This window comes from Procambarus clarkii, chromosome 6 (assembly GCF_040958095.1).
Source record: "Procambarus clarkii isolate CNS0578487 chromosome 6, FALCON_Pclarkii_2.0, whole genome shotgun sequence".
Lineage (NCBI taxonomy): Eukaryota > Metazoa > Arthropoda > Malacostraca > Decapoda > Cambaridae > Procambarus > Procambarus clarkii.
This window is the reverse complement of record NC_091155.1, coordinates 23,924,098-23,948,869: the sequence shown is the minus strand read 5'-3', so window position 1 is coordinate 23,948,869 and position 24,772 is coordinate 23,924,098. Positions and strand designations below refer to the sequence as shown.

At 37.0% G+C, this 24,772-nt stretch overlaps 1 protein-coding gene across 1 annotated transcript in view; it reads left to right on the top strand.

The window, feature by feature from the left end:
* Positions 1-6,152: 6,152 nt before the first annotated feature.
* The window catches only part of LOC123754016 (uncharacterized), a 301,225-nt gene continuing 282,605 nt past the window's right edge, over positions 6,153-24,772 (top strand). Inside the window, exon 1 of the mRNA XM_045736127.2 lies at positions 6,153-6,248. Within this exon, the coding sequence (XP_045592083.2) occupies positions 6,167-6,248 (82 nt within the window). The 5' untranslated portion in view covers positions 6,153-6,166. The remainder of the gene's footprint in view (positions 6,249-24,772) is intronic.

The following is a 24,772-nucleotide window of genomic DNA, read 5'->3' as shown; positions in this document are numbered from 1 at the left end:
GCTCCTACAAGGTTCACAGGTCTAAAGGTTCTCGCGGCCGATCGGATAGCGCTCTAGGTTCGTAGTCCTAAGGGCCCGGATTCGATTCTCGGCCGAGTCAGAAACAAATAAGCAGAGTTTGTTTTACCCTGGTGACCCTGTTTACCTAGCAGTAAATAGGTTCGGGGAGTAGGTCAGCTGCTACAGGCTGCATCCTAGGGGTGTGTGTGTGTGTGTGTGTGTGTGTGTGTGTGTGTGTGTTAGAGAAAACATGTATCTAGTTGATACGATTGAGAAAAATAGGTCACGATCAGTACATGAGAAAACCGACCGTTTGAAAGGCTGGGTCCAAGAGCTAACAGCTCGATTCTGCAGACACAAGGAGTAAACACACACACACACACACACACACACACACGTATGTATGTATGTGTGTATGTGAGCCAGAATCCAGCAATGACCAGAATCTGTACACCAGTTGATTGACGGTTGAGAGGCGGGACCAAAGAGCCAAAGCTCAACCCCCCCCCCCCCCGGCAAGCACAAATAGGTGAGTACAACCCCCCCCCCCCAGCTGATCTTTACCAACAGGAATTAATGATAATGTTAGCAATAAGGGGAACACACGAATAGTCGTTAATTAGGTCTGAACTACACTCAAGTTTGGTCTCCGTTGTTCAGTGAGGGTGAGGGACTGTCCGTCACACCAGCACCTGATCACTACACAACTTGCATCCTCGAGTACTTGTGCTGCCTGGACGTTTATAAGTAATTTACAAGTGTGACCGTATCAGTGGTGGTCATTTGTTATTGATATAAATACAACACTCTTAAGACTTGTTATTCCAGTGACCATACGAGTGGGTGTTTCTGAGGGCGTCTGGGCACAAATAGAAAAAGTTACTTATTATTTAGCCATTTTTCAGGACGATAACCGCCAGTGAGTGTAAGTACGTGAGGAAGCCACTCACAAGCAATTTATATTGAAACTGGTGAATTTGGCTTTAACAAGGAGTTGGTTACCGGGAATTATAATTTAATGTAATCTGTGGACCGAGTGCTTGGAGTTACAGGTGAGGGGCACTGATTGGCACTTGATGCCAAGGTGAGAGGTGAGGGAGAGGGAGCAGGCAAAGGGGTGAGTGACAGGTGAGGGGACGCATGAGGGGTACCAGGAGGGGAGAATGGGTGACACAGTCCCTCCTGCGTTTTACCTGTCTCCATCCAGCCAGTAATTAGCGCTAATTAATGCCCTTGTGGCGCGCCTGAATGTCAACTCTCTCCCTGGCCAGAATATTGGCACTCGTGTTTACACAAGGATCAAAAATTAAAGGAAATAATTTCAAACGGGTATCAAACACATTTTCCGTTTGCATGCCATTTTGTGTTTTCAATGTAAATTCTGCAGTAAATGTTATCGGGAATATTCTGTTGGCCAGAATTAACAAATAGTAATTATGTGCTGTATGTCAGAAATGTAAAGGGTGCTTTAGCCTGACATGAGGGCGTTAGTTATTGTTTATGTAAAGGTTTTTATATTTGATACACAACCCACTGTTTCTCCTCATATTTCCCATGCCGGTTGATGAAACGCAATCCTGCCCTGAACTGTCCAAATTGCATTGTTTCGTTCAGCCACACATCTAGTTCAATGTCCCGATTTTCAGAATGATTGAATAATTTCCCGTCCAACTTTACATGAAATGTCTCTAAATGAGATCCTCATTACACCACTTCAATACTGATCAATGTATGCAATTATGCTGCCATATAGGCATCAAGAGTGTGCTGTTAGGACATTTTTACCGTTTGGGACGTAAATAATGCTATACAGCTATAATAACTCAGCGCTTATTTTCGCTCCGGTCTTGTTAGTATAACAAGTATTGACAAAGTAAGCGTACCAACACCCTTATTGCCACTGTCATGCTATACTGAAGGTCTATTATGCACTGAGGATTAAATGTGTTAAAAATCAGACACTAATTATGTGAATCTCATTAAATAGCAACTTTAAGGTTACGTTAGCACTCCGGCCACCCTAGCCACTCTGGCTTCTAGTGGAAGAGATGGAATAGGAAAGTCAACCCCATTAGTATCCCTGGTCAGAGTTGCTCATGTATGAAATCACCTTATAGATAGAAGGTTTTCTTTATAATCACAAAGAAAACCGTCTGAAAAAGCTTTTAAGTTTGTCAAAACATTAAATGAATCACCCCCCACCCTCTCCCCTCCCCTCCCCTCCCCTAAGTTGACGCTAAGCCCCGAAATCATCTCAAGATAACCTCAAGATAATCTCCCCTCCTCCCAGTAATTTCTGGCCAGCAACTGAGGCCGAGAGCATAATTAGGCCGCTGAGGAACCCTTGAGGTAGGCGAGGCAGGGAGTGTACAGTGTACCAGCTCTGGCACAGTACATTGTAACAGTTCCAGCCATTTGCGAGCAGGAAGGTAACAGTAAGGTACAGTAGCTAAGCTGAAAGGAAATTGTTCAAAGGAATGGTACGATAACTATCAAAGGAAAGCGCCAAACCATTACGACAATATAGCACTTGGAAGAGATCAGAATAAGGATTTGGGATAAGATGAGGGGGAAGGATTGGTGCCCAATCGCTTGGATGGTCCGGGATTGAACGCCGACCTGCAAGAAGAGACACTATCGTCCAGTCACAGGAAAGCGGTTCTTAAAGTATATTAGTTCGTGCTCGCTTCAAGAAGATACTTCGTTCAGCCCTGACATTGCTTCCAACGGCTCAAATTACCTGCGGAAGCCTCCGTGATTTCTGTCCTAGGGAGGAGTGACGGTGACGGGTGGTGTGAAAGTGACGGATGAGGAGGGAAGGTGACAGAGAGGTGTGAAAGTGATGGAAAGGAAGAGCTGTTGTGTCCGGAATCTGCATGAGGGAATGTGTTAAAACTCTTTTTATTAGTTATTTTATATAAAAAGACTTAATTTTAGATATTTTATTTTCGACAGGAAAAAAAGTATATTCGTGGAATATTTCATGACCAATTTAAGACATTTATAGAGTTGTTACTGCGAGGTGGTGGCCACCTGATCGCTTGGTAGTAATTCACCGGCAAACTCGAGTGAAAGGCATGTTTGTTTACAAGTGTTTTCATGTAGTGGAAATTTATGCAAGATAGGCACATATCACATCAACCGTTAAGTATATTGTGGCATACCCGCTAGTGATTTTAATGCTGCTGATATAACTGTGGCAATATATCATAGTGAGGCCTTGACACATGGCAAGCGAAACTGTGTGGGCAGCGGAGATCCTCACACTTGTCATGCCATGACGGGTCCCTCACTTCGTGTACCCGAGTGACCGACGCGTTGTTGACAACGTGTCCGGCCACCAGCCATGACAATGGGTCGTGAGGCTCCGCCACCGGGTTCTGTACGGTGGTAATTGGCAGGCAGTCATAACGTGGCGACGTTACACTCTCGACAATGCGGGGAAATCAACTGATGGCCGCTCATTGTACACCGACAACTGTCAGTAGCAAAAAATTGTCGCCCACGCCCAGTTATCTGTTGTGTATTTGTTAGTGGAGAATAATTGTATTTGTGTGGGTTTGTAAAGTGTTTCAAGTTGCGCTTTATTATTGTTCAAACGTTCAAATTAATATTTGTGAAAACTTGGAAGCAGAGAGAGCTTTTGGTCAGTCTAAATGTCAAAAGGAATGTTTTACTATGCATACAGGCATACCTTTTGGGCCATACCTCAGCGCCTCTCAACTGCCCAGCCTTCAGTTCGTCTTCCTTGGCCATCACCACCACCCACTTGGGCTGGACGGTAGAACAACGGTCTCGAATCATGCAGGACTGCGTTCAATCCCCCACGGTCCGAGTGGTTGGGCACAATTCCTTCCCTCCGTCCCATCCCAAAGCCTTATCCTGATCTTATCCTAGTCCTATGTAGCCTAATTATTTAGCGCTTTCTTCTGATAGTTCCCCCCCTCCCCTGTCCATTCTTCAGGTGTCTCTTAGACCAGCACCGCTGTACATGTGAGCACACTCGCCTCTGCTCTCCAGGATATAAAAATAATAAACCATTACAGACATTCCGAGGATGCAGCCCCACAGCAACCCGAATGTACTAAATTATATATATATATATATATATATATATATATATATATATATATATATATATATATATATATTTATTTATTACAATTTACACAAATACAAAGCAAGTAATTTAGTGAATATATATATATGTTTGTCCCCTCAATACGGTCGTTTTCTATTATATTGTATAGAGAAAATGTGCTTTAGTCATGATGTGTATGACTAAAATATATTCCCTGGAAACACAAACCGAAACTGTCTCTATTTTCCGCTTGTTACAACTTGTAATAAAGTTGTTACATCTTAGTTTATTCGTGTTTATGACGTATTAGAACGTTGTTACAACATGATATATTGGTTGTTATAGCTGCTTAGGAGGTGTTAAAACTCGCTCGAACGTTGTACCAACGTCATAGTTTCGGTGTGTGTTTGGCGGGAATTGTTTCCAGTTCGTTGAGAATTACAGTACTTGTAACAGCAATAAATATTGTATCCATAATTTAGCAGGAAAATAAGAAGAGAGTTAACACTCACAACCAAATAGGAAATAACAGTACACCTGATATATCCAAGTAATAACGGTATGTTGGATTTTAGCTAATCATGACACAGATAGTAAAAGTCGGCAAGTCGATCTCATAATGATTAAATTATTGCAACCATACATGTTATCATCCTAGCATACGAAATAATAATTTTTGCATGGTGAGAATAGCAAACAGTTAAAGCCTATCTTCCGAAATAAATAAATAAATATATATATATATATATATATATATATATATATATATATATATATATATATATATATATATATATATATATATTATATATATATATATATATATTTGTGTGTGTGTGTGAGGGTTACCACCTCTGGTGCAATTGTAGGGACCCATAGCCTCGGAGAAGAAAATAAAGAGTATTCGAAGAAGACCTTGTGGATTCTCACTGAACACTTTAATATTTTCTTCTGCTACCACCCCTATTCGTTTTGAATATACTGTATACATATATATTTGTTAAATTTTAAACTTTGTTACAAAAAAGGAGTTACATATAGGGTACAAAGATGATTATCATAAGTTGTCGAGTTACTCCAACTTCTCAGTGACAGGCAGGAACCCTGAATGCAGTGTGCATTTTCCCCTTTGTATCGCTACGCTGATGCGCTGGAAAAGAAAGGAATGTTTAGGTCCCCTCCAATACAGTTTCTATGTTTTTTTTCTCCTACCACTCCCTTGTGTGTTTTGGTATGCTTTATTAGATATTTAAAGGTTACAAGATGTACATTAGTTGATATATTGAGTGCTTAAAAGTTATGGATCTCTTGGAGCTCCTAAGCTTCCGGACAGGATCTGAGGATGCAGCAGGCATTTTCACTCTGGGTCGCCACACTGAGGCGCTGAAACAAGAAACTTTCAGTCCTTGGGTCTCTGGTGATGTCAATGAGCCTGGAACCCAATTCTTTGAGAAATCCCAAGGCACTCCTACCCCAGGGGCCATGCGATCCAGACGCTATGGGAACAAAGGTGCATTGACCTTCCAATCGCTTGTATTTGATTGATTTTGCTATTTCTCTCTCTCTCTCTCTCTCTCTATATATATATATATATATATATATATATATATATATATATATATATTATATATATATATATATATATAAATAATGTTTTGCATTATTGAAACAACTACTTTTGCCATGGCCTTTGGAAATATGGTAGGTGTGAAATAACCAAGAAATATGCTTTACTAAGAAGATGAAACTTAAGATTCAATTTGCCTGATCTTGGCGCCTCCAGCATCAGTGGCAGGGAGAGCGCCTGTGTTATTGAATTTTGTATGGTTGGCAGCCTTGACGCGCGTGCCCACACTGGATCTAAACAAAGCATTCTCTTAGGATATAATGTGAAACAGGTTATTTAAATAGGGGCAACCTATCCAAGGAGAAATAGTACATAAATGGCGTTTTGAGGTTTACAGTTGCTGTTAGTGTTCTAAGTGTTGTATCACTCAGAGAGAATGTGGTTGTCTGTGTTGTAATGTAGTAAGCTTTATTTCTTAAATGAACGAATGTTACCCTATGTTTTCAGTATGAGCCAAGATGGCAGGAGCGGAGGATGAACCGATGCACCTCTATGAGGTGTTTCAGAACTGTTTCAATAAGATCGCGAATAAGCATACCGGTGAGTACTGTGTTTTTTGAAGCTCGAATGTATGTAGATTCAATGTTGGTGGTTTTCTTGGAGCCCATTGCTCATATAACGAACTAGTAGGGCGAAATAGAGAGCCTCTTGGACTGTTTGGGTGGCTGCCATGATGGGCCAGGATAACCATTGGCCCCGTCCGTGGCACTGGCACTCCCACCATCACACATGTACTCTTCTATTCCATGCATTCTTGTCGACCAGTGCTGTCCGGGTGGCATTGTTAACATAAACGTAGGATAACATTATGGGCGTGAGAAGTATGGCATTGTTGACGTCGTGGCTGTCAAACTGTCAGATGAAGCAGGCGACACTCATAGCGTTTTTATATGTTATTAAAGCCTGTCACTTTTTCAAAGAAAAATTAGTAGTTTCCCAGCGACTGTTACCCATCTATTGAGCGTATGGTGCTGGCCAAGTCCTAGAAGAGGGGACAAGAAAGCCTTAATCTTGGATTCTGGCAAAGAGTTTACCTCTCTTTTGAGCCATACAGGTGTACCAACCTTGGGTGTATTTATTTATTTATTTATTGTATAATATATAATAATTTGTATGCAAAGTAAGTGTTTATAATATATACCATTACAATTTGTCATGTAATGGTATATATGATCACATTTTACATAGTGAGTTTATTCAAAATTGCTGTACAGTACATGTAGTGTATTCAAAAATTACCCCATGAATGTACAGTTGTGAATTTTGAGTTATGACCTAGACATACTTTATATAGTAACTTGGCCTTTACCTGTCTGATACCTTATGGTTAATTTTGCAGGAAATTAATGTATTGATAATTAGTTTACTGCCGTTCTTGCATCTAGTAAATTTGTTTAGGCTTTGACGAAACATGTTAGTTATTACCCCAGAACATGCAATAGAGAATTTTTGGAGAAGCAAAAATTGCATTTAATTAGATATTTGATTTGCTAGTGTGACCGGATAGCTATTGATGCACAAGTATTTTATTATGTAATCATTACAAAAGTATGTAAGTGAATACTGAATGCAAGCAATAAGCATATTAATAACTGAAAGTGAATATTCTGGGGCATATATACAGTATGTATACTAATCTAGGTAACGTATATCTAAATAGTATCTAACTTACAAGGAAGTGTTTACCCGATAATGCATAGATGATTTGAAAAAACATTGTGCGAGTTACTTCTTGTGTATATATATATATATATATATATATTTTGCAGTTTTCAAGGTAATGAAGGTTAGAAGTCATAACCGTTATGGTAGCAATGTTCAGATAAAATATGTGGTTTGATGATATGTTTTCGTGGACATTTTGTAGATGATAATGTATGTAACTGGAAGTTGGAAATACATATCTCTTGTTTGAATGGTGTAAGGTCACATCTGCTATCAGGACTGCATAGATTTAATCATTACTAAATACATGGCTGTAACTGTAAACCTCTCCTCTATGTCACTTAAGTACGTCTTCCCTTCCAGTTGCACCAAAACCAATAATAGTCATAATAATTCCTAAGAAGTGATTTAAAAGTTGAAAGGCAGGAATAGGTAAGATAAACAAAATTCCCCTTTCCATAATGTTGGTGTGATGCATCCATAAATTCAGGCACTTAAGCCAATTTTGTCATCACTGCTCAGCTTCTTTGAAGAGTGCATTTGTATGTATGCCTAGACACTATGCTCAGTATGACACGATTTATTGTACAGAATAATATAAACATAATCACTATGAAAGGGGTTAGTGTTTACCGAACAACAAATAATTGTTCACGGCTGAAGATGAGTTTTACCAAATGCCTAAAATATTTTAATTATGTCATGTAATGCTCATTTAAACGTATACCTCTCCAAACAGAAGTTTGGATCTGGTAGCTGCTCTTGTCTTGTTGCTAGGAAAAAACTTCATTTAGTAGCTCTAAATCAGTCAACAATCGTTTGTCTATGACTCGATTACCATTATTAATGCTTGTAATAGTAAATACGAGAGGAGCGTTATTATTTTTTAGCAGAAATTAAATTAAAAAAACAAGAATACCATTTACATTGGGAATACAGTACTTACAGTCTCTAATTGAGTTACTTGGGCCACATTTTGTTCCCGTATTAAAAAATGAAGACTAAATTTGTTTTCCCCCTCAATGTAAAATACATGTCTGAGCAAAAGGGTTATACTGTCTATGCTCATAATCTGGATCATATGGGACCCTCCCTCTTTTTAGTTAGCCAGTTTTTATTGGGAATTTCTAAAAATTAAGTTGTAAATATTTGTACGAACAAAATTTGTATTTCCACATGCAATGAATTTACACGATAGAAGTTCTTCATATGCATTTCATACAAAACTTAAATCATTTATTGAGAGTAATAAATTTTAACTTGTTGGAGCTCGTCACCTTGTTCGATGAAAGGTATCAATATTGTTCAGTTACCTAACATAACATTGAAACATTAAAATTACTGTACATGAGCTAATATTTATATGTCTCATATATTTATGCTTACATTTTCTTGTGTCAGAGATGGCATACCATCTCTTATACAAGTAAGTATAAGTATGTAGTACTAGTAATATACTTCCGACACTCACAAAGGAGTGGCCATTTTCACAAAATTCAGTCACTTGTAGCTTATCTTTAATGGATAGCATAACTTGCATTCTCTTAACACTTACACATTGTCATTGCCACGTAGCAAAAAATTATCTAATTTTCTATTAAAGCAGTAAAATTAGGAGAGAAAGTCTTTAATGGAACAGTACTGTATCGAACCATATAAGGGGAAGAACTCATGGGTGGGTTGCTTGACTAGGTTAGGACGAGTCCACTTGGTACTCAATACATAGGCCACCAGATGGAAAAAAAGGACCTTATTGTAGCAGGGGAAACACACTGTACAGCCTTTACCTTGAAGTTACCTTGATGATTTTGGGGCTTAGTGTCCCCGTGGCCTTGATTGTTGACCAGGCCTCCAGTACATGCCATTTTTAACAGTTATAATTATTATTTGTTATATTATATTTTTTTATTTTATTAATGCATTATTTTAATTGAATTCATAGTTAATGAATCATTGTGTCGGGGGGGACAGGAAGCCAGAGTGTATTCATACACGTTTGTCTTTTATCACGGTCCCATTCCCCAGAGGCCGAATTACTGACCTCACCCAGGATGCAACCCCATAACAAGCTGACTAACTTTTGAGTACCTACTCACTGCTAGGTAGACAGAGGCATTACGTGAAAGGAAATATGCCCAACCATTTGTGTCCCGCCCGGGATTCGAACCTAGAATTCTTCATTGTGCATCGAGAATGAACCTGACTGTACTCCCGGGACTACCGGGAACCTATGCTAATATGTATTAGTATAGGTTGCTACATTTCAAATGATTACCCGATGACAAAATTGAGTGGCCCAAAGTTCAATTCAACTTAAACAGCAAAGCACTTGAACTCAAATTTGTTTGGGTGTCTCATTCTGTAAATCTCATTAACTCGAACCTCCATTCGGATTAAAAGGTCAAAAATAGGTTCCAAACTCGAAGGTAAATTTATCCTGATTGCTCGAAGATTTGGGGTACCAGAAAGTGACTTACCAAGATCTTACAGTACAGTATTTCTTATCCTGAATATTTTTGTATTACTTATAAAGAATAACATTAGTTCATATATATTACGATATTGATTAAGTAGAGTACAGTATGCAATACATACTTTTCAGCTTGTGTAAGTTTTTAACAAGCTTCATATTGGTACCAAAGAAAATGTGATTTTTTCAGTAGTCATAGCATATTTGAGCTTCAGTGTCATTTATTGATAGTGAGTGTATCACTTTATAATCTGAGGGATCTTTGATGCCCACCACAAAAAAAAAAAAAATAAATAAAATAATGTAGTGCATGCAGGGCTGTGAAAACAAATAATACTTGGGAATAATGAGGGATGGAGTTTTTCATGAGCTGCCACCACCTATAGAATGTATAATAATTGTTAAATTATCAGAAATAGCTACTGCCCTTAAAACTCTCATTTGCATGATGCATGACTTTTAAGTTTTTACCCATGCAGCATTTACATTATTAAGAATGCTGTATATTGCACTATCCATTTTAATGAGTTTCAGGCATTGTTTCACACTTCAATAATTGTCAGCAGTAAGATAAATGTTAAAAATACTAATTTTATATTTTAACTTTTGCATGCCATAAAGTCAAATCAAATCAAACGATTTGTTAATACATAGTTGTACTTTTATAATTGGGTAAGTTTACATAAAAATTACAGTACATTAATCATAAAAGGGTCACAATAACATCATAACATATAGACATGATTACAGTATTATCAGAATCAAAAATGTTATCCATAACTTGTATTACAATAATGACTGGACTAAATAGGTGTACAACAATCTAAATTTAACTTACATTTTTGGGATAAAGTCTTTAGGATAAACGGTTTTTGGGATAAACCTTTAGCTCACAATTTGAAAGGTGATATAAATTGGAAAAATAGTTTGGTTTACCAAAATGTACTTGTGCATTTTTCAACCCACCCTCCAAACATGATAAATCTATAGCAACTATGGATGGAATATTGTGTTCTTTCCTGGGCCATCTGCAAAATTAATAATATAAAATGTGGATTTTTTTGTGTGTGTATTCTTCTATCCATAGTAACTATAGATATAGTATTTTAATTTTGTAAAGACAAATTAATATTTTTTGTGTCTGCAAATACTGGTCATTGGTGTCACTACCTCTTGTTCAGGTATGAATAATTGCTAAAAACCAATAAATTTCATGTGACAAAATTTTTTAACTAAATGAATAGAAGTATTGCTTGGTGTACTTGTATGGCAATTTATCATAACTGGAAAAATACAATTTTACAATTTTCATATTTCTATACAAGTGAATGAGAGGGACTGGAACTCATGATGATTGTGGGATATACATCCAGATTGACCTTATCTTGCATATACTGCATGTCAGAACTTAGTGCACGGTCATCATTTACTAGTCATTTTTTTTATACTGTATTTTGTTTTCGGCAAACTAAGAGGTAAATTACGTTATTGTATGTAAAATGGTCATACTTACTGAAGGTGTATTCTTTTTCTTAAAACAAACTTATAGTAGTCACAGGCCCCCAGATCAGGCTACAGAAATTCAGTAGTTACCAGTTGCTGCGAGTCCAAACACAGTGTGATTATGGCTCTGCAGTGGCGTCAGAGATATATACTGTACACTAATCAATATTGTTAATCTTGTTGACACCGGATTTCTTCTGAGAATTTCCCATATGTTACCTTGAATATTCTGCCCCCGTGTTGACCCAACACATGGTCTTGGGCATCAAAAACACTGGTCACAAATATTTTCTTCAAATGCTCATTTGTATATATTGACCACATTAACATGTATACTTGCTGAATATATGCAGGTGCAGTACTAGTACTATGATAATTTTTTTGGTTGTGTTTTACCAAATGATGCAGGGAATGGAGACTTTTTAACAGCTGGTGTTCAGTGACTGTATAGAGATGGGCAACCTTACCATACTATAATTGGAAACTAAACAAATGATGGCACATAGGCTAAGGGATAAGAAAGTATTTTTTTGCCGATGGGGCTGTTTGTCCCAGGTCCGTTGTGGTGGTTTGCTGCACTCTCTAACCTTTAGGGTAGGGTTCCCTGAATTTTTGGGCGTTGGTACCGGTTTTCAGGTTAGTGTTCCATATTTTAGCTTGGGGCCTAGGACCTCTTCAATGCTGGTTGCACAATGCTATGTATTCCTGCCCTCATAGCCTGGTGATCAGTTTCCAAGGCTGTAGGCCCTGGGTGTCTGGTTCCCAAGCTCTGTTCTTTTAAGGAGAAGGGTTCCTGGCATCCCTACTTTGGGATTTTTGGTTGCATGGTTTCCTGGCTTCCATTATCCAGGAGGCATCCTTTCTGTCTGGGTTGGGGCTCCGCTCGTCCGTGGGTGGTGCCACTATTTTGCCCACATTTTTTTCCGATTTCAAGGGCAGCAGCTGAGCTCCAATCTTGGGTCAGTTTGTTTTCCTCATAGCAAGTTGTTTTTCCCCTGGTGTCTGGCTCATGGGAGTTGAGAGTTTGAAGTATTTTTTCCAGCTTGCTGACTTTTGTGCCCGAGTCTCCAGTCATTTGTCCTATTTTATTTTTTAAAGAAATTGGTTCTGTTCTACCTTTTAGCTGTCCTTTTAGTGGTGTGGGGCCTTTCATTGCTTTGGCTATGATTTTGGTTTGTTCACATCTATTCTCCAGGGTTGAGACTTTTATCAATTTGAAAGAATTTGGGCTTCTCGCTATTTAGTGGTGGATGTTATATGGCATTGTTTCACTTGTGTGCTGTTGGGGTTTTGGCGTGTGCTGATGCTCTCCTGCCATTGTGTCACATGGATAAGCCCACTTGGCTTTTTGTGTTACTATTAACCTCTTGTTTCCTTCCTTGGTTTTAGATGCAAATTAATTTAAAAGCAAGAAAAAATGAATAAATGTTTGAAATAAGTCTAATATGGAACTAGGACTAGTATCTAGAAGAAATGTTAATATAACCATATAATCGTTCAGTTTTCCTGTGTGAAGGTCATCAATCCGTCATGGGGGGTACAACAGGCGCATGTGATTAGAACCTATTTCATTACACAGAATTTTGCGATAGTCTCCCTATGTTGGTGCATTCTTTTGATAATAACTTACATAGAATTCTAAACATTCTTGTATTGAGACAAAAAATTATTAAATAACTATTGTTATTGAGGACTAAATAACATTATGTACTTAAGTCTTTTCTTTTCTCTTGTGTTAGCTAACAGTTCCCTATTAGTCATACAGTGACTACTTTCACTGTATGTATCTGATTTCATTGATATTTGATTTCAAGGCAAGTGATGGCTGGATTCTTTATAGTTTTAAAACAAACTGTAGTTGTTATACTGTATACAGTAATCAAGAGAAAGATCTTTAGTGAATTTTTTGAGTGGCAATTAGAGCAGTGTCAACCCATACAGTAATAAATAAATACAGCCTGAAAATGTCAAGCCATTTTCAATGAAGAAAACCTTCTACAATTGGGCTGAAGTTTTGGAGTGAGGTTAAGTAATCTATAGGAAAGATTGGAAGAAAATCCCGACAGTTCTGGTTGATTAGCTAAAACTTGAAGATTGAAACTTTGGAGGATTTGCCAACAAGATCCGTGATATTTTCAGACAGACTGGTGAGGATTTAAAAAGTAAGGATATTGTAAGCTGGTTAAAAAATGATACTAATTACCCAGGTTATGATATGCTGACCGAATATGAGATTGTTCAGAATTTTACTAGCAAGAGGAAGAGGAGGAAGCAACACAACAGGTTACAAAGTTCACTTGTCATATGACAAGTACAGTTATTGATCAACTGATTATGCTTCTAAGAGTGAAGGTCCAAATGTTGGAAGTTTACAGAAGCACTGCAGGTGGGACAAAGACGGTCTTCAAAGAGGCCAATGAAAAAAACACGAAAAGCCAAAAATATATACGCTTGGGAAGATCTGATAGCCAAGGTCCTTCTATCAGTGAAGCCTCTGTATCTGGCTATTCAAATTGCGTTTGCTAACCCAGCCCGTCCTCATAAATAAAGGCCAAAGTCCATTCCATGCACCCGCCAAACCCCCTGTTTATGAACGAAAAACAGTTTACACATGACTCACAGCTGATGATGTCCAAACACTTCCAGAACAAGTGCTTCGCTGACGACTTTTGTTCGAACCACAACGCTGTAAATGCTTTACCCACGTACTACAAATAATCCCCAACAGAACCTAAACACCTAACCTAACCTTACCAAGGCCTAAATATGCACAATATGCTAATATATAATAATAATAATAATAATAAAAATAATAATTTATGTTTGAGAAAATTCCTATTTTGAATGAACAGCATGTTAAAATTGTTGAATACATCTTTGGGGTCAGTCGTTGAACGGAATGGACTGGGTCTGAGGACGGGTTGGCTAACCACTTGCAAAGTGATTTTAGGTTGATTAAGCTGATTATAGGAACATTGTATGCTTTTAATTTTATGTAAATGTATATAAAGTATTAAAGTCTTTAGGTTTTGTGTGTATGGTACTACATTTCCATACTGTCCAGTGCAGTGCATTATTCCAATATGATGATCAATACAACTTTGTTAAATGTTAATTATTTCTATTGAGAAGTTGCCATAATAATAATGTAAATTTTTAATACTGTGGTTTTAAAAATAGGAATTTTACTGGCTGCAGTAAAAAATAAAGTCATGTACATTCCATAGAACTTACGATAGTTCAAATCTCTGCATAACTCTGATCAGGATGGAATTGGCTCACTAATTCCAATCACCAAATGATCAGAATTACTGAGCATTTTAATGTACAGTATATAATTTACATATTTAATCTATAGCACACAAGATGACCACTGTTACAGTATATGTATATACCAGTAATCAAACTCATCTCTAGAATCTGTCATTCTCGATTCTTTAACCAATATGGCTCATTACAGTACAGTACTTATATTTACTTCTGATGCTGTAGACAAAATCCAAATGCTGTACAGGTACTGCAGTGTTAGACCCTGTTAAACAGCAGTGCATGGGATCAATTCCTGAATTTACTTGAAGGCTACTGTCTTTCTAGTGGCCTCGATGAGCATTGGAAACCAGTGGCTTGTCAAAAAGTCCCCATTTGTCCTGATTTTATCGAACAGTATTTTGGCATTTATGGGTTCAGCTGGTAGGCAGTTCCATGGGTTTATAACACTGAGTGAAAAAGCATTTCCGTTTTTTTGTCTTACATTGCGGCTTGTTGAACCTGAAACCATTGCTCCTTGCTTCTGTTGTCTGACTTTTAAAAAAGCATTTAGGATAAATATCCTCCAAATTGTTCACCATTTATTTTGATGATCAGCCCTGTCATGTAACATTTGCAGTGTTGTTAGCCCTGTGACCCTCGACCATTCTTGGTATGAGTGTCGGCTTAGTTTTATATTCTGTTTATTTTATACACAGTAATATTTGTTAACATACTAGTACTGTATTGTATAGTAATTGTTCACTAATTCAGATCATATCGGGTGGACTTCCATCCGAGTTTTGCAACGATCAAAGTTATCCGAAGCTGTTATGATGTACAGTATGTAAAAATTCCTTGTGATCTAGTAAACTATTTTTTCACTCAACCAGTTGAATTAGTGTTTCCACATAAAGTTTCTTAATAAATGAATTACTTTCTTATGGCAACATTTTCATAGAAATATTTAAAATTTAAATATTTTTTTTTTTTTTAACTTTGTAGCATTCAAAGATTCAAAGCTATCTTGATCACCCTCAGACTGGAATTCTGTATTATACTTTACAGTAGAGAAATGTAATATCATACGCCGAAGAACTTGAATACTGTACAGTATATGTTTTACATGAAAATATAAATTCAAAATTTACCTTCAGTTATCAGGACTTTAACACTACGATTCAACACCTCACTGTGTGCCTGACCATAAACTTTCTGGGTCTCTCAAGGCCCTGTTCACTGATGCCTAAAATGTTTACTCATTTTATGTTTTTTAAGTTTTTTTTTTTTAGAGTCAATATTTGCAAACAAATTTTATGAGGAATAGATACAAACAAAAGATGTATTGATAGTGACTTATGCATGACAGTGACGAATATATGAGTGTTTATGAACATTTCAACATTCCTCATTTATTTTTAATACAGTATAAATACATAATACTTAAAAATATGGAAATATACGTAAATGATCAGCCTTTATCGTTATAAAAAAGAAAACAAAAGTAACCTTCAGACTTTTCTGTCAGGTAATTTACAAAGCATTGTGAAAATATGCATAAGTAGAGCAATTATCGACTTCAGTGATGGGGTGGTTAGCCAAGGGAGATCTCTGGATGCTCCCCCTGAAAATTTTATTGTTTCCCTGATAAGCTCTGCCAACACAATGCTATAAAACGGGATTTTGGAGAAATCCGAGATATTACATACAGGGTACTGTAGTTTAGTGGCTTCGAAACTGAATTATTAATTAACTTTACCTAACAATCGTAAAATTACTATACAAGAAACTAACAAGCACAATTTTGATTGATAGATGCTGTGATTTGACTGGATGAGGGTCTTTGGTTCAGAACTTTTGTATTTTGGCCCATATATAGTTTTTTCTCTTGGCATCTTGATGATCAGGGTTTGTGCACTGCTTATAGTATGGGCAACACTTCCAAAATTTGGCTTTTCACTTTTGAAAACATACTTAACCAAATGATAAATTCTTGCCATAAGGGAATTGTATTTTTTAGTTTATGGAGTAGCTTGTTCTCTTTGTACTCTTACTGTACTCACAAACTGATCGCTTTGAAATTACTGGGAAATAGATTGCTGGGAAATCAGTCTAGTTATATTAACAGGGAAATTCAGTACAGCACCGGCATTGATAATTGATAATTATCGATTGATAATTGTTTAAATGTTTGACTTAATTTTTATAATTTGGATTTTAAAGTAATATTTTAACGTATTTGTGTACAATAATTGTAAATATATGTTGCCATGTATTGTTCGGAAACCTGACAGCTAAGATCCATTATTCTTTATTTTGTCCAACTCGAGAGATGGTCAAACTCAGTCTCGTTTTGACTAAGTTATCTGTATATTGGAGTTACCGAGGTCTGTATCAGTGAGTTGACAGTGTATTGTACTATGTTAAGTTTGGCCCAAGGTTATTATAATAACGAGTAAACTTGAAGTCTCATTTTTTTCAGTTGGTTTCTTGTAAGCAAAACTATTTTATGACAAGTGCATCTAGTAATGTTTGTAGTCTAGTTTTACTTTGTGCCATAATGCAGATGTCATCAGTGTAGCATTTCACAGTTTATGTAGGTTGAACAGGAACATCCCCTAAATTGGACTAGCATGCCTGTTAGATAGGTAATTTAATTATTTATCCAACTCAAAAGCTGACCTTTAATTAGAAATTCAGCAAGTTATTCTAACGTGATATCTTCATTGGCTATGTCGAAAGCTGAGTTTAGGTCAATAAAGGCTACTTATGTCCTATCCTGTAAGTGTATGCAATATTGTGCAAAACATGCTTGTCTACAACTCTAGGCATAAACTCGTATACATACAATTTATCTTTGACCTGAAACATTAGACGACTAGTACAAATCTTTCTAAGATGTTACACTTGCAGGATATATTGGTGTGAGTTTTTGAGAATTAGGTTTAGGAATTGGTAATATGTGATTTTGTGTCCATTTTGGCAAGGCTTATTTGAAAGATGTCAAGCAAAGGGTTGCTTGGACATTATTCAATAATCTTAAGGTTTTATATATTATGCCATCCTCATCAGAGGCCGATGTTTCCCTAATGCAGTTAATTCAAAATGAAGTATAGCAAATTGATTTATAAAATCTGGTGAGGAACATGCTATTTTAATAATTAGATTTGTTAATTTTGTTATTTAAATGCTACTATAGTTCTTGTTGGTGCGACTTTTTGTATCCTGGGGATATCCTTAAGATATTTTGTTAATATTATTTGTGATATACTGTATTGCGGATATTCTTAGTTGATCCAGGTCGGATCTTGAGATATCTTGATATATATACAATCACTGACTTAGTTACAGTACTCGCAGAAGAAATTTGTCATTCTATTTGAAATCAAGAAAACAATTGTGTAAATATTGGCTTGGGAATAGAGTTGATAATTTGTTGACTGGGTAACATAGTAGATGTGTGATCACTGGAGTGCTTTAAATGAAAGTTAGACATGTACTGTATAGGCATGAGTTTGGATATACAGTATATTAAAAGGAGCTGCCTCACATGGGCCAATATGCCTTCGGTGGTCTTCATTCTTTTTCTTCTTCTTCTTCTTGCAGCTGTACCGTTTGTAGGTCACTGCTATGAATGATGAGGTTTACATTCTAGTATGTGTATTAAAGGTTTCAAATACACAACCGAAAAACGGTGTTCAGTATTGATGCCTATCACAGTAGGCATTACTATATAGTTGCAGTGTACAATTGAAGAGACTGTTGAAGGTATTGTCTTTGAATGATGACAAAATATCAGTTATGGCAATAACTGAATATTTAAAATAAAAAATAAAGCAGTTATATAAGAGCAGCGATTGTTGTGTGTGTTTTATGTGGACATGAAGAAAGCATAAATAGGACTGACTGGGATGGTATGTTGGGCATACTCGGGATGATAGATTGGGCATACTGGGGATGATAGATTGGGCATACTGGGGATGATAGATTGAGCATACTGGGGATGATAGATTGGGCATTATGGGGGAGGATATATTGGGCATACTGGGGAGGATAGACTGGTCATACTGGGGAGAGTACATTGAGCAGACTGAGGATAGTAGATTAGGCAGGGTAGGGAGGGTAGATTGGGAGGCGTGACCATGGAAAGTGGCCTTTTCGTTGAAATGCGGGTTCAGAGGTGGGTGCTGCTCCAAGCAACAGCCTGGTGGACCAAACTCTCACAAGTCAAGCCTGGCCTCGGGCCGGGCTTGGAGAGTAGAAGAACTCCCAGAACCCCATCAAGCAGGTATCAAGCAGGTGACCCGACATTGGATTATGATGTAGATTCAATTTATAACTCATTTAAAAAACTTCTAGTTAAAGCCCATGAACGTAGAACTGTATACCATTTAAATGTATTAGGTTGAATAACAATAGCCTAAAATGAATAATCATGGGACTTGAGAACCTCTTTAGAGATACAACTATATACTGTACTTACAATTAAAAAATCGGGAAGCATATCTGGAACAACAATTTATCAAACTACCAAAAAAGAAATAAACAAAGCAAAACAAAACTATGAAGTGCGTATAGCAGAGCAGGCAAAAACAAATTCTGGAGGGTTATTTCAGATATAGCAAACAAAACAGTGGAGAGAAAGGGTAGATTAGTTGCGTCGAACTGTCGGTCTTTTGTTGGAAATTTGTTTAAATCAATAATCGTCAAAGCTATTCTTTTACATCTTGAAAAACAGATAAATAAAGGATTCTCAATATGGCTTTACATTTGTTCTTTTACGGAAAGAAAGGATTGCAACGTTATGTACCTGACTTCAACAGTTTTTTTATATATTTTATCACGAAAGATTAAGGGTATTTGCGGTGTTAAACCTGAGTTGGACAAGGGCACGGTTATTTCAAAGGAAACAAAGAGCATAAATGTAGTTTAGTCCGAGTAGGGAATCGTTGTATTCCACCACTCGGACTGGTCAGTTGATTCCTTGTCCTAGGAATCGCCCAGGGCTCTGTCCTGGGACCTTTGTTGTTTACCATATATAGAAATGATTTAGACAGGATCGAAAATAACATTTGTAAAGTTTGGCAAATGTAGTTTAGTGCTGAGAAAATGGAAGGCCCTAAACCTAAGCAGGTAATGATTAAAATTAAAATAATGATAATGATGATAATATCTTTATCAAGCAGATGATGATAGTTACCAGATATCATCTGGATAATGAAGAAATTGAGAAATCTGAATGGGAAATGGCTCCAAATCACAGTAGGGATTTTATTCCAAAAACCTAAATGTATAGAATATGGCAAATAGGATATTGGGATTTATTTCTCGAAGTGCCAGGACTATAACGTCTGATATTATTCCTAGGTTTTATCTTGCTCTTGTTAGGTCCCATTTACATTATGCAGTTCAGTTGTGATCGCCATATTTTATAATGAACACATTCAAATGAATGGGTACAGGCAAGGATGACGAGATTAATCCCAAGAATTAGAAACTTCTCATATAACGGAAGAAGCTTTTATTTTTCTAGAGGCAAGAGTACGGGAAAGACATTACCGATGTATACAAATTGATGAAAAGATATAAACAGAGATGATATACTGTATATATTAATGACGTTAAATATAGCCACACATTATAGGACATGAAATAATGGCTACAAATTGGATGAGTTTAGATTCAGAAAAGCCCTGTCAGTTATTGGTTTGGATTCACGGTTGTTGACTTGTTGAAAAAAAAAATACCGGTTAACAATAGACGCGGGATGACAGAATTAATTCAAGGGAAGGTTTTATGTATGCGTGTGTACTCATCTAGTTGAGCTTGCAAGGTTGAGTATATTGCTCTTTAGCCCCACCTTTCGACCGTCAAGTTCAAGTATGTTTATTGAGATAAGAAAGAAATACATCTCAAAGGGATAGAGTAGCTTAGGCTGTTTCTACCCTTAGGCTATTTTCTATTAGTTCAATGCAGTGAATCATATCACATACTATTTTTTTTTATCATATTTACGTTTAAAGTTGTGTGTCGAATTAGCTTCGATAACTTCCTCATTTAGTCCGTTCCACTTATTTACGACACTTAGACTGAAAAGTTCTTTGACATCCCTGTGACTTATCATTGTTTCAAGTATTGAATTATGTCCTTTCGTTCTACTGTTCTTCAGTACCATGCTCCTTGCTGGTTGAGTGGTTACAGTACTTAGCTGCATCGAACAAGAGGGACACGGTTTCAATGTAAGGAAACAGAGGTTCCGAAAAACATTAGAAAGTTTTCTTTTGCAAACAGAGTGGTAGACGGTTGGAACAAGCTAAGTGAGAAGGTGATGGAGGCCAAAACCGTCAGTAGTTTCAAAGTGTTATATATATAATATATATATATATATATATATATATATATATATGTATATATATATATATATATATATATATATATATATATATATATATATATATATATGGAATGTACCGATGCCCCACCACATCTACATACTTGCTTTCTCTCTCAATATATCTTTAGTATTCATAAAAAACTTTAGCCCGAAAATAACGAATGGATTCTGAAATGATGAGCGCCTGTGCTTTATAACATTTTTGGTCAGTCTGGGTGATAGTGTTTGTAATACGTGTGAGGCGGCGCCAGTATCCTAACCTCGGCTGTCGGGACGATTAGAGTGAGAAATACGCGTAAAAAGCTCCACCAAGTCGGGCCGGCTTGACAAATGATGGCCGCCATTTTAATTTAACAAGTCGAACGTGGCGGAACAGTTTGACATTTCATTCATTATACGCTTTAAAATTGCCAGGGGGGGAGATTTATCACTCTTTACGCGCGCTGCTCAAATCGAAATGGGTCCGGGATTTTGTGTTTCACTGATTGTGCTTTGATTAATTGATCTTTCGCTGGCTTTTATGAGAGGGAAGGAGTTGAAGGATTTCTCAACTTGTCGCGGGTCCGATTACCAGTGCGGGCCTTGGTTCTTGCCTTCCTGGTGTTGGTGGACCCAGCTGCAGGATGTGGCAAATCTGACTTAAGGCGTCTGTTTGAAATTATCATCATGTTTAAAGACGCTTCGCATCTCATTAGTAAACAAAGTCAGGATAGCTTTTATTTTTTCTAAGAACACATTTGGTGGATGTCATTACGGCTATTTGTAATTTTCTCATTGGTACATCACGTTAATGTGAGTTTTTTGTGCATTTGTAACTTTGGTCCCTTCATACTTGCTGGCGGTTAAGCATTTTTTTTTATATCCCGTATGTATATGAAAATCAAATATGGGAGAGGGTACTTACTGTAGATATTCTCGCTAAGGAACTGACCCTCCAGTTTCGGTAACGTTTGCACACTTAAACGGGAACATGCATAGGCCTACACTGCAGGGAAAAATTACCTTGAACGAAATAAATGAGTTTGGAGACATGATAATATTTCTGTAATTCTTCCTGGCATTAAATTGATTTTGCACTAAAGGTCCTCTCTCTTCAAGCGCACACCCTTTAATTCTTTGATCTTGAATTTAAATTATAACTTTCAGTATAGTCTCGAAATGTAACGGAAATCCTAAACTATGACAAGAAAAACTTGAAATCGGTAATATCCTTTGTAGGACCCATGCAGTTGTGATGTATACCGCCTTCAGTGTGTAGTTTCAGTACAAATTTAACTTCATGCTGAAGTGGCAAGTTAAGACTCCAATTAAGATAAATGGACATTGGTATGTAGATATTTATCAACCCACAAACCTTCTAGGACTAAAAGGATTTTTTTTTTTTTGCAGAAAGCGTGTAATAATTGTTAAGCTTTCTCATTTTTGTTTTGAACTTTATTGTAACAAATAAGTGACGATGGGAGCAGTCGTTTAGTATGTAAAAGGATGAGGTGTTGGTAGATTTGTAAATTTGCTTTGTTAGCTTAACAGTGACAACATAAGTTAAAGCAGGCGAGGCAAACTTGGGAAGCAACATACAATCCTGTATGCAAAAGGGCAGGTGTTCATAATTAAAGTCATCGAAAATTTGAATTTTGTTTCTATTAAATTAATATTGTAGCGAGAAATCAAGGGAGTAGTGAATGCATGTTTAGATAGCAGTCTTAAGGCAACACTGAATTGATCTTACTTTCATTCTTATTATTTTTTTAGAATAAATACAAATAATTAGTATTACGTAACTATCGGTTACCTCGTACTGAACCACTCAAATAAGTTTCGGAATGGACATGTTTGCGCACTCATGAATGCAAACACACTCACCTTGTGGCCCAAACTAATCATAAGGAAGTTAGAATATACTTACAATGTAATAGTAGTGAGCAAATGATACGGACGAGAGAGAGAGAGAGAGAGAGAGAGAGAGAGAGATGTAAAGTTGAGACAATAGTTTAAAAAGAAAGATATGAAAAACAGGCATGTTGAAAGTAACCGCATTAAATAACAGATAGATGGCGAAGCCGGGCTCTGGAGCTATTGCTCGACCTTGTAAAGCAGATTTAGACTCGCCTACACGCACATCCTCGCACACGCTCCCACAGCAATCTGTCTGTCCTCTTACAAAGAACGTCGCATTTCGATCGTATGTGTTTCAATCTTGAGGTGCTTCCGGGGCTTAGCGTCCCCGCGGCCCGGTCGTCGACCAGGCCTCCTGGTTGCTGGACTGATCAACCAGGCTGTTGGACGCGGCTGCTCGCAGTGTTACTTAAAGCCAAAAATTGTACTTGAAAATGGAAACGGCTCGCGAATGTGACGTACTGTTCCGTTTTCTGTTTTGGGTCCTCTGGCGGGTTAGGAGAGGACACTTTAAATTGACCGTTTTCTTGACTTTGGGAAACCTTAGGAGGACTTCCTGCGTACAGGCATGTAATCTTTAACAGTTAAATGGGAAGTCATTACTCATACCGATACATTTATTTAAAATATATTAACTCAATTAAAGGACAATAATATAAAACAATAATAGTAATATGAATAACGACCAGGAAAATATGCCCAAGTACATTATGGATGACGTTAATGGATAAATTGTATGATTGTGCTTGGTGTAATAATATTAGTCAGCCTTCTATCAATTTTTTAATACTATTCCCAATTGTTTTTTGTTTATTTTGTGAATCTGGATGGGGGTGGGGGGGATCTGAAGTTGTAAGTGGAAATGTCTGTCTCGCTAATCATTCTAGCAATGATTAGAATGATTAGCGCTACATATGCAACCATCAAAACCCATGTAAACGGATATTAAATTTTATGGGAATTGATGTATGATGAAACGTTTGTTGAAATCTGTTACTATTTTACTCCACCTAGCGTGCACGAGTTGATGAGAGTATTTTATGCTACAGGTTTCTCTAAACTTGACATGCAAATTAGTCATAGAAATAATTCGGGGTTAACCTATTTGTATTAAATGCGAGCAATGTCAACATAATAGACCTAGAAATATAGGTTTCAGTGAGTTGATAAATAACAGCTTCTTTCTCGTACTTCTTTCAACGTTGGAATGACGTAGAAAGAAGTAGAAGATAAAAACACTCGTGACAAAAGTATCTTAAGGACCTACGGCGAAACATGATTATGACTTGTCAGATATCAACAGTTTGCAAGCCCATGTGTCATGAGAAGAAATTTGCTGGCGTAAATATTCTGCAATTTAATAATCTAGTTTTTTTTTATAGGGTTCGATATATAAGCTTCGAGCAGGAAATTTGGCTGCTGTATATAAGATTGTTTTCTAGCTTCTGTTTTTCATGTTACTGCAACCTAGTTCTGCTAATGCTTACCAGAATGTTTAGGCTGAAAAATGACGTAATCTGCGAGATTATATTGTGCTACCTGGAGCTCACCTGATAAGTGTAATGTTTTGTATGTTTTTGTAATCCTAGGAACCGCCAATGTTGTGTTTAATACTCGCGTTGTGTTTAATATTTTTATCATTAGGCTGCCTTAGAAGGCGCAAGCTTTGGTCTTCATAAGATTATTGTTGTGTCCTCGGTGCTGCGGTAAGCATTATTATTATTATTAACATATTTATTGACAAAATTAATTACAATTTTGCCTAATCTGAGGATTTCGATCAAGTCTTATTAAAGTGAGGATAATGCTGGTATTTACTGTCACGCAGGACAGAGGGTCATACACAAAACAATAGGTCTAAACTGTAGGCGGAAGCACATATATATCATG